Source organism: Anguilla rostrata, chromosome 4 (assembly GCF_018555375.3).
Source record: "Anguilla rostrata isolate EN2019 chromosome 4, ASM1855537v3, whole genome shotgun sequence".
NCBI classification, from domain to species: Eukaryota; Metazoa; Chordata; class Actinopteri; order Anguilliformes; family Anguillidae; genus Anguilla; species Anguilla rostrata.
In genome coordinates, this window is record NC_057936.1 from 65,386,590 (window position 1) to 65,403,049 (window position 16,460).

At 54.5% G+C, this 16,460-nt stretch overlaps 1 protein-coding gene across 1 annotated transcript; it reads left to right on the forward strand.

Moving 5' to 3' along the window:
• The first annotated feature begins 1,565 nt into the window (after positions 1-1,565).
• LOC135254172 (FYVE and coiled-coil domain-containing protein 1-like) lies at positions 1,566-16,423 on the forward strand. Its single transcript, XM_064334152.1, has 18 exons — positions 1,566-1,673; positions 1,842-2,176; positions 3,530-3,673; positions 4,084-4,174; positions 5,438-5,896; positions 6,019-7,103; positions 7,208-7,610; positions 8,436-8,864; positions 9,844-9,936; positions 10,054-10,172; positions 10,668-10,835; positions 11,204-11,356; positions 11,674-11,888; positions 12,203-12,359; positions 12,781-12,885; positions 13,101-13,311; positions 13,573-13,682; positions 14,226-16,423. Exons 1-18 carry the CDS (start codon positions 1,566-1,568, stop codon positions 14,299-14,301), a joined length of 4,461 nt encoding a protein of 1,486 aa, XP_064190222.1. The 3' UTR covers positions 14,302-16,423.
• Positions 16,424-16,460: the final 37 nt, after the last annotated feature.

A 16,460-nucleotide genomic window follows, 5' to 3' on the forward strand; every position in this document is an offset into this window, starting at 1 on the left:
CACACACTCACACACACACACACTTACACACACACACACACACACACTCTCACACACACACACTCTCACACACACACTCTCACACACACACTCTCACACACACACACACGCACACACACACACACACACACACACACTCACACACACACACACACACACACACACTCACACACACACACACACACACACTCTCACACACACACACACACACACACTTATACACACTCTCTCGCACACACACTCTCACACACACACACACACACACACACACTTACACACACACACACACACACACGCACACACACACACACACACACCTACACACACTCACGCACACACAGACCAAACACTCACGCACCACACACACACACACACTTACGCGCACTCATGCGCACACACAAACACTTGCATGCACCTGCACCACACAAACATGCACACACACCACACCCACACATAACCCATATGGGCATATATAAAGGTCAGTAAAAATCTTCAAATGTGGAAAAACTGAAATGAAACTGAAGTACAGGAGGAGAAAAAAGAACTGATACACAGTCAGAAAGTGTTAGTAAAGATATGGTGTTAAATGAGACCAGTTAAGTATGACCAGCCAAAGAAAGTGAAAAACAGTGTGGGCAGTTTAAACGGGAAACATAAACTAGCCTCTTTCAGTGGATTCCCAGACTGGCTGTAATCGGGGGTCTCCTGTACTGACTGTCTGTAATCGGGTGTCTCCTGTACTGACTGGCTGTGATTGGGTGTCTCCTGTACTGACTGTCTGTAATCGGGGGTCTCCTGTACTGACTGGCTGTGATTGGGTGTCTCCTGTACTGACTGGCTGTTATTGGGTGTCTCCTGTACTGACTGTCTGTAATCGGGGGTCTCCTGTACTGACTGGCTGTTATTGGGTGTCTCCTGTACTGACTGGCTGTTATTGGGTGTCTCCTGTACTGACTGGCTGTGATTGGGTGTCTCCTGTACTGACTGGCTGTTATTGGGTGTCTCCTGTACTGACTGTCTGTGATTGGGTGTCTCCTGTACTGACTGGCTGTGATTGGGTGTCTCCTGTACTGACTGTCTGTAATCGGGGGTCTCCTGTACTGACTGGCTGTTATTGGGTGTCTCCTGTACTGACTGGCTGTGATTGGGTGTCTCCTGTACTGACTGGCTGTGATTGGGTGTCTCCTGTACTGACTGGCTGTGATTGGGTGTCTCCTGTACTGACTGGCTGTGATCGGGTGTCTCCTGTACTGACTGTCTGTAATCGGGGGTCTCCTGTACTGACTGGCTGTTATTGGGTGTCTCCTGTACTGACTGGCTGTGATTGGGTGTCTCCTGTACTGACTGGCTGTGATTGGGTGTCTCCTGTACTGACTGGCTGTGATTGGTTGTCTCCTGTACTGACTGGCTGTGATTGGGTGTCTCCTGATACGTACTCCAAACAGATTTGTAGGCTTTGGTGTGACCCATTATCCAGAAGACGAAGGCCTGGAGAAATGCCCCTTTTCCCCTTTTTTACCCACCTCTCACAGTAGTGGGTGGAGGCCAGGGTAGAGTATCCCAGCATGCACTGCAGCCCCCCGGGGTCAAGGTTGAGTATCCCAGCAGGCACTGCAGCCCCCCGGGGTCAGAGTATAGTATCCCAGCAGGCACTGCGGCCCCCCGGGATCAGAGTAGAGTATCCCAGCAGGCACTGCAGCCCCCCGGGATCAGAGTAGAGTATCCCAGCAGGCACTGCGGCCCCCCGGGGTCAGAGTATAGTATCCCAGCAGGCACTGCGGCCCCCCGGGATCAGAGTAGAGTATCCCAGCAGGCACTGCAGCCCCCCGGGATCAGAGTAGAGTATCCCAGCAGGCACTGCGGCCCCCCGGGGTCAGAGTATAGTATCCCAGCAGGCACTGCGGCCCCCCGGGGTCAGGGTATTGTATCCCAGCAGGCACTGCGGCCCCCCGGGATCAGGGTATAGTATCCCAGCAGGCACTGCGGCCCCCCGGGGTCAGGGTAGAGAGGCCTGGTTGAAGTGGGCTGTGCTGCGCTCTGTAACCCCTTCCTCCCTGTCCTGCGTGCAGCTGAAGACGTCCCTGGGCAAAGGCCGAGCCTTCATCCGCTACTCCCTGGTGCACCAGCGGCTGGCCGACACCCTGCAGCAGTGCCTCATCAACCACCGCGTCACCAGGTCAGTCAGCGGGGCTGCGGGCTCCAGTCCGGGGTCCAGCCGCGGTTTAGGGGGCCGCGGTGTCTGATTGGGTCGGATCGGGAGGAGGAGGGGAGGAGCTGAGAGAGCAGGTCCCGACCTGACCTGTGTTCAGCTAGGCGAACCTTTCGGGCGAGCTGCCCTTGCTGCAGCCGACGTTGACCGATTCCAAATCGATGTTTTTTTTTTTTGTTTTGGTTGCTATTCGTATTGACTCAGTTAAGATGGGTATGCAAATGAGAGTCATTTTTAAACAGTGATTACCCGCGTGTTGTTTTCCAAAGTGAGGGAGTGTGCGCTGAGCGTCGTATTCATTCAAACGTAGCGTCACCGTGGAATGCCCGTTTGGTTGTGGCTTTGGTTTTGGTTCGGCTTTTATTTTTTCAAAGTGTCGTGCACCAAAAGGTGCCCAGCCCACATGGGCTTACAAGACAAGAGCAATAGCATAGCATGATGACAGCGAAATAACAAGTGTCATATAATAATGTGGCATTAGCAATAAATGTTCTGTGAAGGTTTGGCTCCTGCCATAAAAACAAAAGCTTCATTGGATAAACCTAAAATTGAACTTTACCTATTTTACTTTACCTAGCCTATATATTTTTTTTTAGGTTTTCTCCATTGAAAATTTTTCTCAAGTAAAAATTTTAGGTCTATTATACTGAAACTTTTTTTTTCTCAGTGTTTTATTTTGCCGAATTGAAGCCTCTTTTAATAGAGCACTCATCTTAAATGTAAATGGCATTGATGAATTGGGCTCAGTTATAATGGTTACATTTTGAAAAGTTAAAAATAAATGGCATTTGCCGACAGCATATAACCTGTGGTGAAATGGTTTGAGTTCTCAGGGTAAGAGCTAGAACAGTTTATAAAAATCATCAGGGGGTCAGATGGAAGGGGATTTTTTTAAAGAGTGTTCTTATGAAGTAAATTCACAGTAATTTCAGAGGGAGGTGTTCTTCTTAAATTCCTTTAAATCTGATTTCTGTTCCGTTGCCTAGTTTTGCTTCATTGGTTGTGTTTCCTGTTTCTCCTGTTCTACAGAAAACCATTGTTTGTCTCTGGGATGTTTGTCACCATGTGCGTGTGTGTGTGTGTGTGTGCGCACATACATGCATGCGTGGGTGTGTGTGTGTGTCCGTGTACGTGTGCGTGTGTGTGGTTGTGTGTGTGTGTGTGCGTGTGTATGCGTGCGTGTGCATGCGTGCGTGTGCATGTGTGCGTGTGCATGTGTGTGTGTGTGTGTGTGTGTGTGTGTGTGTGCGTGTGCGTGTGCGTGTGTGTGTGTGTGTGGGCACACCTCAGTACTGTCCCTGTGTCTCCCCCTGTCTGCAGTGACTGGTATTACGCTCGCAGTCCCCTCCTCAAACCTCACCTGAGCGTTGACATCATCGGTCACCTTTACGAGCTTAACGAGGTCCAGTTCGATGTTGCGTCCAGGGGCCACGACCTGGACTCTGCCTGGCCAACCTTCGCCAGGTACAGCTGTGCGCTGTGTGCAGTATGTATGGTGTGTTGAGCTCAGTGAGTAGACAGGCTGGGGTTTTTGTGTTAGTGATGTGTTGTGTTGTGTGTGGAGTGTGATGTCCGTCATGTGTTGTGTATGTATGGTGTGTTGAGCTCAGTGAATAGACAGGCTGGGGTTTTTGTGTTAGTGATGTGTTGTGTTGTGTGTGGAGTGTGATGTCCGTGTTGTGTTGTGTATGTATGGTGTGTTGAGCTCAGTGAGTAGACAGGCTGGGGTTTTTGTGTTAGTGATGTGTTGTGTTGTGTGTGGAGTGTGATGTCCGTGTTGTGTTGTGTATGTATGGTGTGTTGAGCTCAGTGAGTAGACAGGCTGGGCTGGAGGACGTCTCTGGGTTGGTGTGAGCGTGTGTCGTGTGTCACAGGAGGTCTCTGGGGCCAGGCTCACCTGGTCACCTGTGGAAACCGCCCAGCCGGAGTTCTAGCATCAACAGCCTGGCCAGCACCTTCTCACAGGTAACCCGCCCCACCTCCTGCGGGTTTGAATCCTCCAACGTGGCATGGCCATTGGAACCTTACCCGAGGAAAGTCATAGTGAAATGTGCAATGGGTTAAATGCAATGCATTAATAAATCATAAATGATGATGAGTGTGCACTACTGTAAAACAGTAATGAAGATATAAGTTTCTGCACATGATGATAGAAGGTTAAATGACAGTGCTACAGCAGGAAACATCAATTTATTTCACGCTTCCAGAATTAACAATAATGATACCGTGTAAAATAAAAGACAATAACTTGCTTTATGTGTGTGCCTTTAGTTTGTATGAAATACAATGAAAGTACAGTTGACAATTTTGTGAGGAAGCACCACAGCTGGAAAACCAGCAGTAGAGATTGAATATAAAACTGATAAAATAAACAAGTTATAAAGCAGTTATAAACTCTTCATGACGTTTGTCATTTTTTGTTTCAAATAATTATTTATTATTATTTTCCAGAGAAATGTCTCTACTTTCTGAGTTGTACGTGTAGTCCCTTAAAGTTTCACGCGAAGAGTGGGCTTTTATTTTGACCTCAATGGCAGACCAGTCTCTCTGTGAAGGCCGCTGTGTACATACTGCATGTCAGGGGCATAGAACGTACGCCATTTTAAGCATCTGAAGATATGCTAGCCATGCTGTTATTGTAGATCACTCTGAACTGGGGTAGGGCGAGTCATGTCGTTTACAAAATCAATCTTTGAAGCCGCTCTGGAGAGCAATTACTCAACACGGGGAGTAGTTAAGCTACAGCTCAGCAACCAATCAGAGGTCTCAGACGCACCAGCAGAAATGTCTTGTGTTATTTCTGTCCTTTCTTCTTGCAACGATGTCTTTACTTTCCCCTCTCTCTCCCTCTCTCTCTCTATTTCTCTCACTCTCTCCCTCCCTCCCCCTCTCTCTCTCTCACTCTCTCCCTCCCTCCCCTCTCTCCCTCCCCCCTCTCTCTCTCTCTCTCTCTCCGTCTCCCTCTCAGTCTCCGTCTCTCTCTCCCTCTCCCTCTCTCTCCCCCCTCTTCCCCTCTCTCTCCCCTCTCCTCTCCTCCCTCCCCTCTCTCTCTCTCTCCTCTCCTCTCTCTCCCTCCTCTCTCTCCCTCCCCTCTCTCTCTCTCTCCTCCTCCCCTCTCCCTCCCTCCCTCCCCTCTCTCTCCCCTCCCCTCCCTCCCTCTCTCTCTCCTCTCTCCCTCTCCCCTCCCTCTCCTCCCTCCTCTCCTCTCTCTCTCTCTCTCTCTCTCAGGCTCAGGAGTTCCCCTGCAGTCCGGACTTCGGGCTGTTGGACGAGTCCAGTGAGCTGTGCGAGCCGGCGGACGCTAGCGGGGGCGGGGCCGGGGGCGGGGCCGGGGCGGTGGAGGCGCTGCGGCTGGAGCTGGACCAGGCGGAGCTGCAGCAGCGGGAGCTCCTGGAGCGCCTGCAGCAGATGGGCGGGGAGGGGGCGGAGCTTCGCCGGGTGACGGAGCAGCTCCAGGCCCAGCTGGACGTCTCGCTGGCCTCCCAGGAGGCCGAGCGGCGGGACTCCGCCCGCCAGCGGCAGCAGCTGGAGGAGCGGGCAGAGTCCCAGGCTCGGGAGGCGGAGTCTCTGAGGGCGGAGTCCCGGGCCAAGGAGGCGGAGTCCCGCGACCTGCGGGCCAAGCTGGAGGGGGCGGAGCAGAGGAACAGCGAGCTCCTGTCCTGCCTCCAGGGGGAGCTCTCCGAAAAGGTGACTGCGTGAAAACACACTTCTTACACACCAGTTTTACATCAGGAGTAATGTACTTTACACAGTAACAGAACGTTCTCAGTAATATCTTCTGTCATTATTATTATTATTATTATTACCAGGGCCAGCAGACTGCCAGTTACTTTGACTCCGCCCAGAAGATCCACGAGCTGCTAGACCAGCTGAAGGAGGTGGAGAGGGAGAAGCAGGAAGCTCAGCGGGAGGTGGAGGAGCAGAGGGCGGAGCTTAGCAGGGCGGAGTCGGCCCTGGTGGAGAGCGAGGCCAGGCTGGTCGCCTTGACGATCTCGGCGGGTGCAGACAGTGCGCGAGTGCTGGAGCTCCGCGCCTCCCTGGAGCAGCAGCAGGGAGCGCTCTCCCAGCGGGAGAAGGAGGCGAGCAGCCTGCGGACGCGGCTGCAGGAGGCACGGGGCTCACTGGAGGCTCGGGATCGGCAGGCGGAGGAGGAGAAGGAGGAGCTGCGCCGCCTCCACGCGGGCCAGAAGGAGGCGCTGGAGAGCCGGGCGCGAGACCTGGAGGAGCGTCTCAGGGCCGGGGAAGAGGAGCTGGTCGCCAGCGAGGAGCGCGCCCGCGGCCTGGAGCAGGAGGCGCAGGCCAGGGCGGGGCTGGAGGCGGAGCTGAGGGAGCAGGCCAAGAAGCTGGAGGAGTACAAGGTGCAGTGCGGCAGCCTGATGGAGCTGAACGGCTCCCTGCTGCAGACGGTCAAGCGCAACGAGGAGGCGGCGCGGGGCCTGGCCGAGGAGCGGGCGGGGCTGCGGGCGCAGCTGGAGGGCGCCGCGGCGACGGGGGAGGAGCGGGAGAGGAGGCTGGAGAGGGAGAACCGGGAGCTCCGGGAGGAGCAGGCGGCCGTGAAGGAGGCGCTGGCCTCCATGCAGGCAGAGCTCCGCTCCATCGGCGCGCAGATCTCAGAGCTGGAGGGCAGCCTGGCTGCCTCCCGCAGGAGAGAGGCGGAACTGCAGGACCAGCTGAGGGAGCGGGAGAGGGAGAGGGCGGAGCTACAGGAGCAGGAGAGGGAGAGGGCGGAGCTACTGGAGCAGGAGAGGGGGAAGTGGGAAAAGGAGAGGGTGGAGTGGAATAAAGAGAGGGTGGAGCTGCAGAAGCAGGAGAAGGAGAGGGCGGAGCTACAGGAACAGGAGAGGGCGGAGTGGGAGAAGGAGAGGGCGGAGCTACAGAAGCAGGAGAGGGCGGAGTGGGAGAAGGAGAGGGTGGAGCTACAGAAGCAGGAGAGGGCGGAGTGGGAGAAGGAGAGGGCGGAGCTACAGAAGCAGAGAGGGCGGAGTGGGAGAAGGAGAGGGCGGAGCTACAGAAGCAGGAGAGGGCGGAGTGGGAGAAGGAGAGGGCGGAGCTACAGAAGCAGGAGAGGGCGGAGTGGGAGAAGGAGAGGGCGGAGCTACAGAAGCAGGAGAGGGCGGAGTGGGAGAAGGAGAGGGCGGAGCTACAGAAGCAGGAGAGGGCGGAGTGGGAGAAGGAGAGGGCGGAGCTACAGGAACGGGAGCACGAGGCGGGGGCACGACTCTCGCGGGCGGAGGCCCAGCTGGAGCTCCACCTGGGCGAGGTCTCCCGGCTCCAGGAGGAGGTGCTGGGGCTGCGGACAGAACTCCGCCGGGCTTCAGAGGAGGAGGCGCGGGCCAGGAGCCGGCTGGAGGCCGCGGAGGCTGAGAGGGACGAGCTGAGGTCCCTGGGGGAGTCCCTGAAGGTACGGCGCGGTATCCCAAAAACCAGCGCGCAGCACACTGCACACCACACACTGACGTTTATACCATACACTGCTGCGAGCCGCATGGCGTTTATACCACACACTGCGGCGAGTCGCATGGCGTTTATACCACACACTGCTGCGAGTCGCATGGCGTTTATACCACACACTGCTGCGAGTCGCATGGCGTTTATACCACACACTGCTGCGAGTCGCATGGCGTTTATACCACACACTGCTGCGAGTCGCATGGCGTTTATACCACACACTGCTGCGAGTCGCATGGCGTTTATACCACACACTGCTGCGAGTCGCATGGCGTTTATACCACACACTGACGTTATACCACACACTGTGCGAGTCGCATGGCGTTATACCACACGCTGCGCAAGTCGCATGGCGTATACCACACACTGACGTTTATACCACACACTGCTGCGAGTCGCATGGCGTTTATACCACACGCTGCTGCGAGTCGCATGGCGTTTATACCACACCTGCTGCAAGTCGCATGGCGTTTATACCACACACCTGGACGCGTTTATACCACACACTGCTGCGAGTCGCATGGCGTTTATACCACACACTGCTGCGAGTCGCATGGCGTTTATACCACACACTGCTGCGAGTCGCATGGCGTTTATACCACACACTGACGTTTATACCACACACTGCTGCGAGTCGCATGGCGTTTATACCACACACTGCTGCGAGTCGCATGGCGTTTATACCACACACTGCTGCGAGTCGCATGGCGTTTATACCACACACTGCTGCGAGTCGCATGGCGTGCCGCAGCTCAGTTGTTGCGTCTCTGATGCGCAGGCGCAGCTGGAGCAGATGAACCGTGGGCATGTGCAGGAGCTGCAGACCTGCAGGCAGGAGGTGGAGGCCCTGAGGGCGGAGACGGAGCGGGAGGCGTCCGAGGAGCTGGCCGGGCTGAAGGAGCAGCAGGAGGCGCTGGCCGGGGAGCTGGCCGACGCCCGGGAGGGACTGCACCGGGCCAACACAGAGACGGCCGAGCTGGGCGTGGCCGTCTGCGCGCTGACCGCCGAGAGGGAGGAGGCGCAGCGGGAGCTGGCGGGGGCGCGGTCCGGGCTGGAGGAGGCGCAGGCGGAGCTCCAGGACCTGCGGGACCAGCTGGAGAGGGCGGAAGGCCGGGCCCGAAACCTCCAGGAGTCCCACGGAGAGGAAGTGGCCGCCGCCAGGTTCCAGATGAGCAGCGAGGCTATCAGCTACCAGAATCAGATCAAGGTGGGCGGAGCAGGGGGCGGGGCAGGGGGGCAGGCTTACAGCAAGTAACGGTAAAATAGGGATCGTGCAGACATGATGTCACCTTACCATGCAACACCAACGTGACAACACCAACGTGACATTCCTTTTGGTTTTAAGCAGGATGTTTGGTTTGGTCAGGTTTATGTATTCTGAACAAATTAAGTTCAACAACCAATGTGAATTCTGTATGTCTGTAGACCCCAGCTTAATGTAAAAGTCACAAGAGTGCCTGTGTGTGTTTGGTCCTCAGAGTGCCTGTGTGTGTTTGGTCCTCAGAGTGCATTAGTGTGTGTTTGGTCCTCACAGTGCCTGTGTGTGTTTGGTCCTCACAGTGCATTAGTGTGTGTTTGGTCCTCAGAGTGCATTAGTGTGTGTTTGGTCCTCACAGTGCCTGTGTGTGTTTGGTCCTCAGAGTGCATTAGTGTGTGTTTGGTCCTCAGAGTGCATTAGTGTGTGTTTGGTCCTCACAGTGCCTGTGTGTGTTTGGTCCTCACAGTGCATTAGTGTGTGTTTGGTCCTCAGAGTGCATTAGTGTGTGTTTGGTCCTCAGAGTGCATTAGTGTGTGTTTGGTCCTCACAGTGCCTGTGTGTGTTTGGTCCTCACAGTGCATTAGTGTGTGTTTGGTCCTCAGAGTGCATTAGTGTGTGTTGGTCTCACAGTGCCTGTGTGTGTTTGGTCCTCAGAGTGCATTAGTGTGTGTTTGGTCCTCAGAGTGCATTAGTGTGTGTTTGGTCCTCAGAGTGCATTAGTGTGTGTTTGGTCCTCACAGTGCCTGTGTGTGTTTGGTCCTCACAGTGCATTAGTGTGTGTTTGGTCCTCAGAGTGCATTAGTGTGTGTTTGGTCCTCACAGTGCCTGTGTGTGTTTGGTCCTCACAGTGCATTAGTGTGTGTTTGGTCCTCAGAGTGCATTAGTGTGTGTTTGGTCCTCACAGTGCCTGTGTGTGTTTGGTCCTCAGAGTGCCAGTGAGGAGGCGGTCACTTTGCGGGGCCAGCTGACTGCAGAGCAGGAGAAAGTGCGCCACCTGGAGGCCAGGCTGTCTGAACTGGAGGTCTGGGGCCCGTTTCCTCCTTTGAGCGACATGTGAAGCGTAGCACTGTAGCGTGTAAAATGGCGCTGCTTCAAAGGGATTCTTTCTGATTCCTGATTTTTCTCTAATGTGCGAAAGGCTGCGAGCAGGAAGAACTCTCTGATGGTGGACGAGAAGGACTCCGCCATCTCAGAACGGGATGCTGCGATTGGACAGAAGGACGAAGAGCTGCAGAGGCTGAGAGAGAGCTTAGAGAGGTCAGAGGTCACAGGGCACATCACATGACCAAAGGCCACTTACTTCAGAAGGAAACTAAATGAAAATTATGACAGCAGTGACCAAAACAATTTATATTGCACCTTCCTTAAGTGCTTTGTAGAAGTAAGACGAGTTAAAGTTCATGCCAATAGGGATGAACCACACGTAGCTAAAGCAGAACTACATCCATGCTCTGGGGAAGAGGTTGACGAGCAGACGGTACGCCTAGCAGGTGCAGACGTCTGAAATACAGCGCCCATCCTGTGCACCTTTCTCAGGCCTGAGTCACTGAATGAATCATAAAAACGTAAAAGAGAATTCATCACATCTGCCTTTTATTTTCTCCATCTGTCTTTCTCTCTCTTCCCACTTACCCTCTTTCTCCCCCCCTCCCTGCCCCCTATCTCCCCCTCTCTCCCTCCCTCTCTCCCCCCTCTCTCTTTCTCTCTCTCCTCTCTCTTCTCCTCCCCTCTCTCTCTCCCTCCCCCCCCCAGGACTGAGGCAGACCTGCTCTCTGCTCAGAGCCGCTGTCAGGAGCTGAAGGGCGAGCTGGAGGTCGCTGTTGCTGAGAGAGAAAGCCACGCCCTGAAGATGGGGGCCGAGCTGGACGACCTGAGCAGGACCAAGAGCACCCTGGAGGAGCGGCTCATCGAGCTCATCAGGTCCTCACCTGCCACCTTTCACCTCCTACCTGTACCCTTTCACATCTTACCTGTACCCTTTCACCTGTAACCTGCCACCTTTCACCTCCTACCTGTACCCTTTCACCTGTAACCTGCCACCTTTCACCTCCTACCTGTACCCTTTCACCTTTAACCTGTACCCTTCCACCTCTGAACTTTGACCTTTGACCCGCCTCTCGGCCCTGTGTTTCAGGGATAAGGACGAGCTGTGGCAGAAGTCTGACGCTCTGAACTTTGACCTTTGACCCGCCCCTCGGCCCTGTGTTTCAGGGATAAGGACGAGCTGTGGCAGAAGTCTGACGCTCTGAACTTTGACCTTTGACCTGCCTCTCGGCCCTGTGTTTCAGGGATAAGGACGAGCTGTGGCAGAAGTCTGACGCTCTGGAGTTTGAGCAGAAGCTGCGGGCGGAGGAGCAGTGGTGGCTGGTGGACAAAGAGGCGACGCACTGCCTGCGCTGCCGGAGCCAGTTCACCTGGTTACTACGGAAACACCACTGCAGGTGAGCCTGTTCACCTGGTTACTACGGAAACATCACTGCAGGTGAGCCTGTTCACCTGGTTACTGTGGAGACATCACTCCAGGTGGGTCGTCTGCTCCTGTCAGAGCCAGTTCACCTGGTTACCATGGAGACATGCTCCTCAGAGCTAGTCTCTACTGTATTTGGCCATGGTGCAGGCCAGAACTTGAGTCCGTTATGGTAAATCCCGGTGAGGCAAGGACAGAACTGTGCCAGCTTGTTACGAGTGTTTCACTCTGTACTGAAACCGCTTTTCTCTCCTCTTGCTCCTTGTGTGTTTGGCGCCCCCCTGTGGCCAGGCTGTGCGGGCACATTTTCTGCTACTACTGCAGCAACAACTTTGTGATGACCAAGCTGGGCGGGAAGAAGGAGCGTTGCTGCGGCGACTGCTACTCTCAGCACAGCGCCGTGACGGAGCGCCTCACTCAGGCCGAGCTGGGCCACACGGCCCCGCCCCCCGGTCCCGGCTCCGCCCCCGGCCCCGCCCCCTACACGCCCATGCCCAGGGTCACGGGTGAGGAGAGCACGAGCGGGTGCACATGAACACACACACACACTATAAACACACACGCGCACACACACACACATCTATATACACACAAACGCAAACAACACACAAACACGCACTATAAACACGCACACGCGCAAACGTACACACACATGCGCTGAGCATGTTGTCACGGAAACGTGAGTCGGGTGCCTTTTGTGCTTCCCGCCTTCTGATGGGCGCGAGTGTGGAAGGCAGAATTTCAGCCTCTTACAGTGTGGGACAGAGACGGGCTGTGTTCACAGCTTCCTGTTTCCTGTTTCCTGTTTCCTGCGAGGCAGTGACGGACCCCGCCCCCAGGCCCGATGACGCGGTGTATGACATCATCACGGAGGAGGAGGTGAACGGCGTCTACGACAGCGACTCCCTGTCCCAGGCCACCGGGGAGTCTTCAGAGAGAGAGACGGAGACGAGCTCACCACAGGCCAGCGCAGAGCTGTGAGCAGCCCTGCTGACCAATCACAGCCCTGTTCCTGTTCCCCGCTAACCAATCACAGCCCTGTTCCTGTTCCCCGCTAACCAATCAGCCCCGCTCCTGCACCATGCTAACCAATCACAGCCCTGTTCCTGTTCCCCGCTAACCAATCAGCCCTGTTCCTGTACCATGTTAACCAATCAGAGCCCTGTTCCTGTTCCCCGCTAACCAATCAGCCCTGTTCCTGTACCATGTTAACCAATCAGAGCCCTGTTCCTGTTCCCCGCTAACCAATCAGCCCTGCATCTGTACCCCATTAACCAATCACAGCCATGCTCCTGTTTCCTGCTAACCAATCAGCCCTGCTCCTGTACCCCAGTAACCAATCACTGCCCTGTTCCTGTACCATGCTAACCGATCAGCCCTCTCATTGTGGTCACACAGGGACTCGAGCACAAGCAGAGGAGACGGAAGCACTGAGGACCCAGAAGAACAGACGCCGACAGTGCAGGATGCTGAGATATACCTGCTGAAGTCTGGAGAACTCACGTGAGTGGGTGTGATGTGCAGTAAATTGCCAGGTGTGCGGGTTCTCCCTGCAGTAAACGGCCAGGTGTGCGGGTTCTCCCTGCAGTAAACGGGCAGGTGTGTGGGTTCTACCTGCAGTAAACGGGCAGGTGTGTGTGGGTGTGATGTGCAGTAAACGGGCAGGTGTGCGGGTGTGACGTGCAGTAAACGGCCAGGTGTGCGGGTTCTCCCTGCAGGCAGAGCGTTTCCCTCACCGCGGAGGAGATGGTGCGGTTCGGCGACGGCTCTCGCGAGCTCTTCATCAAGTCCAGCTGCTACAGCGTCGTCGCCATGGAGCTGCAGACGGCCGGCCCCACCATCAGCTGGGTGTTCTCCTCCGAACCCAAGAGCATCTCCTTCAGCGTGGTCTACAGGGAGGGGGCACAGACCCCACTGGAGCAGGCCAAGGTGAGGGGGGTGGGGGGGGAGAGAGGGGGAGGGAGGGAGAGAGAGGGATAGAGGGATAGAGAGGGAGAGAGAGAGTGAGAGAGTGAGAGGGAGGGAGAGAGAAGGGAGGGAGGGAGGGAGAGAGGAGGAGAGGGGGAGGGATAGAGTGAGAGAGCGAGAGGGAGGGAGAGAGAGAGTGGGAGGATGTGAAGTGTGGTGTGCTGCGCTCTTTCTCCTGAAGGCCATCCTGACATTCTCCTCCTCCTCTTCCTCCTCCCCCAGGTGCTCATCCCGCTCACCCGCTGTGACGCGCACAGGGAGACCATCCAGGGCCAGCTGAAGGCCCGAAATCCGGGCACCTACCTGCTCATCTTCGACAACTCCTACTCCAGGTGCGTGTGCGCCCCTGCCGACCGCCCCCCTAACGTACCCCCCTAACCGCCCCCCCAGCCCCCCCGCCCAGCACCGTCTAACACCCCCGCCCAGAGGGCTCTCACACCCAAACCCCAGAGGGCTGCCATGTCAGCTGCTGTTCACGCGCTCACGTGCCTCATTCAAGTCTCTGATTGGCTGGAGATTCTGCACGCCTCGTTTCCAAGGCCTGCTGAATGAAAGGAAATCACCAAAAGGCAGCAGAGACTGTGGTCCCCCCCGACTGGCGTTTGAGCGCACTGTCTGAGAGACGTGCAGACATGAAGTCAGCACTGTCCCAGTGCTGCAGTGGGGCTTGAACTTTGACCTTGGGTTTTTTTTTTTTTTTGGAGTGTCATCCTCATAACGGTTGAGCTTTTTTTTTGTTTCATAGCTTTAAAAAAAAAATAAAAATAATTTTCAGGTAGAAGTTAAACTTACTGCACTAGAGTTACTACTAAGCCTGTTCACATTTAATTTGTGCTTATATATCTCAGTATTTTTTGTTCATTTATATTTTGTAGGTTCATCTCAAAGAAAGTTTTCTATCACCTGACAATCGAGAAGCCAATCATCTACGACGGAAGCGACTGTCCGTAGCCGGGAAGGCGGGATTCAGCATCTGCGTCTGTTCGTCTGCATGTTATACCGCCCCCTTCTGGGCACCTCCGCAATACCCGACCTTCCAAATGCTGGACGTTTGCGTGGTGAAGTCCAGTGCAGCTCCGCAACGGAGAGAAGCTGTGCTGGACTTCACCCGCGCAAGTACGCTGGCCTTGCCGTTCCTCGCTGTCTGGTCTCCTGTGTGTATTTGTAAGGTCGCGTCTTTAAACGCGTGTGCCTTAGCATTGGGGGGGAAGCTCTTAGCACGTGTGTGATACCAGCCCTAGTGCCGCACAGCGCATTTTCATTCATTAAATACTGCCATTAGCGTTTATACTACCTAGCGTTTGGAAAAAACAACAACAAAAAAAAAAAACAAAGACGCAGCTCGCTCGTGTGCTCAGGAGATTTGTTAGATGTAGACGCAAAAGTGGGTGTTAAATTCAGGCTAAAGCTTCCTGAGTGACAGGCAAATGCCGTATGAAAACAGTTTTATCAGGAATTATGCACTACGAAACATAACAAAAAACAAAAAATAAGAAACAAAGAAACTATGCAACTGTGTTCAGGATCTGCAGAAGAGCAAATGGCTTAAATCAAAAAACCGGTAAGAACACTCAGTTTGGTTACCTAGCAACAATGTGACGTCTGCGGGCGCCTGCCTCCGGGTGGCGCTATAGCTCGGAAACCCGCTGGATGATCGGAGAGCGCTGCCTCCTTGACGTGGACGCGGTTAATGAACACAAGCGGCTCTGCCTGTTCTGTACGGAAAGCTTTGGCTGGCTCTCTAAACGAGCAAACGCAGCCAGAGGGTTTCACAGCGTGTGATGGAGGTGCTAACGTGCTAACGCAGCCGCCGGGTCTCACAGCGTGTGATGCAGATGCTAACGTGCTAACGCAGCCATAGGGTCTCACAGCGTGTGATGAAGGTGCTAACGTGCTAACGCAGCCAGAGGGTTTCACAGTGTGTGATGCAGGTGCTAACGTGCTAACGCAGGCAGAGGGTTAATATGATGACCTTTGACCCCAGCCTCCTCGGAGCTTCTGATTGGCCCATTTAAAAACACAGGCTGCTTTTGGGCCTCCGCTCCTCTTCCTCCTCCCTGTTAGCAGCGGCGGGAAAACGTTGACGATGTGACGGTGTCGCCGCCGCGCTCACCGACGTGAGAACGCTGTGCCTTCGCCAGGGTTTCGAAACTTTCAGAAACAACCCCCCCCCCCCCCTCGCAATAGGACAGCTTGATCTGTAAGGCCGCTTTGAAATCCGACCTGGATTTGGGGTGATATTTCCCCGGCCCCCCTCCTGGAAACTGTGGGTAATTCAGCGAGTGGGCGATGCGGGGGACGCGTCATTCGCCGCCGTTCCCGCCCAGGCCCCCGCAGTCGCTTTAGGCCCCGAATAGACGCTGCAAATCACAAGGGAGAGCCCGGAAAAGTCACGACGAACCCTGCATTCTGCTGACCTTTTGTCGTCTAAAAGGAAAGATCATTATCTTAATTGCGTTCCTAAGAGCTTCGTACAGCTGCAGACTTACCTTTTCTTTCTTCAGGGGCAATATGAAACTCTGAAAATGAAAAAATGGTCCTTCTAGACCATGGGTTGGCAACTGGTGACCTGTGGGATAAATCTGGCCTCCCAACAATATTGTTTGGCGCGAGGTTGTGTGGACGAATCAACATCTCCCCCCGGATTAAGCAGCAGAAGCAAGATCAGATTCGATTTAATTAAATTTTATTTATTTATTTTCTAATTGCAAAAGAAAGAATAATTTAGTACCTCTCGCAATTCTTTCAGCGCATATATATGGGATATGTAATTTGAGGAGCGTGATTCTCAGTGCAGTTTTTTGTCACCTGTAACACACTGTGCACTTCCTCACCTGTAACACACTACGCACTTCATCACCTGTAACACACTACGCACTTCATCACCTGTAACACACTACGCACTTCATCACCTTTAACACACTGTGCACTTCCTCACCTGTAACACACTGTCCACTTCCTCACCTGTAACACACTGTGCACTTCATCACCTGTAACACACTTCCTCACCTGTAACACACTGTGCACTTCCTCACCTGTAACACACTGTGCACTTCATCACCTGTAACACACTTCATCACCTGTAACACACTGTGCACTTCATCACCTGT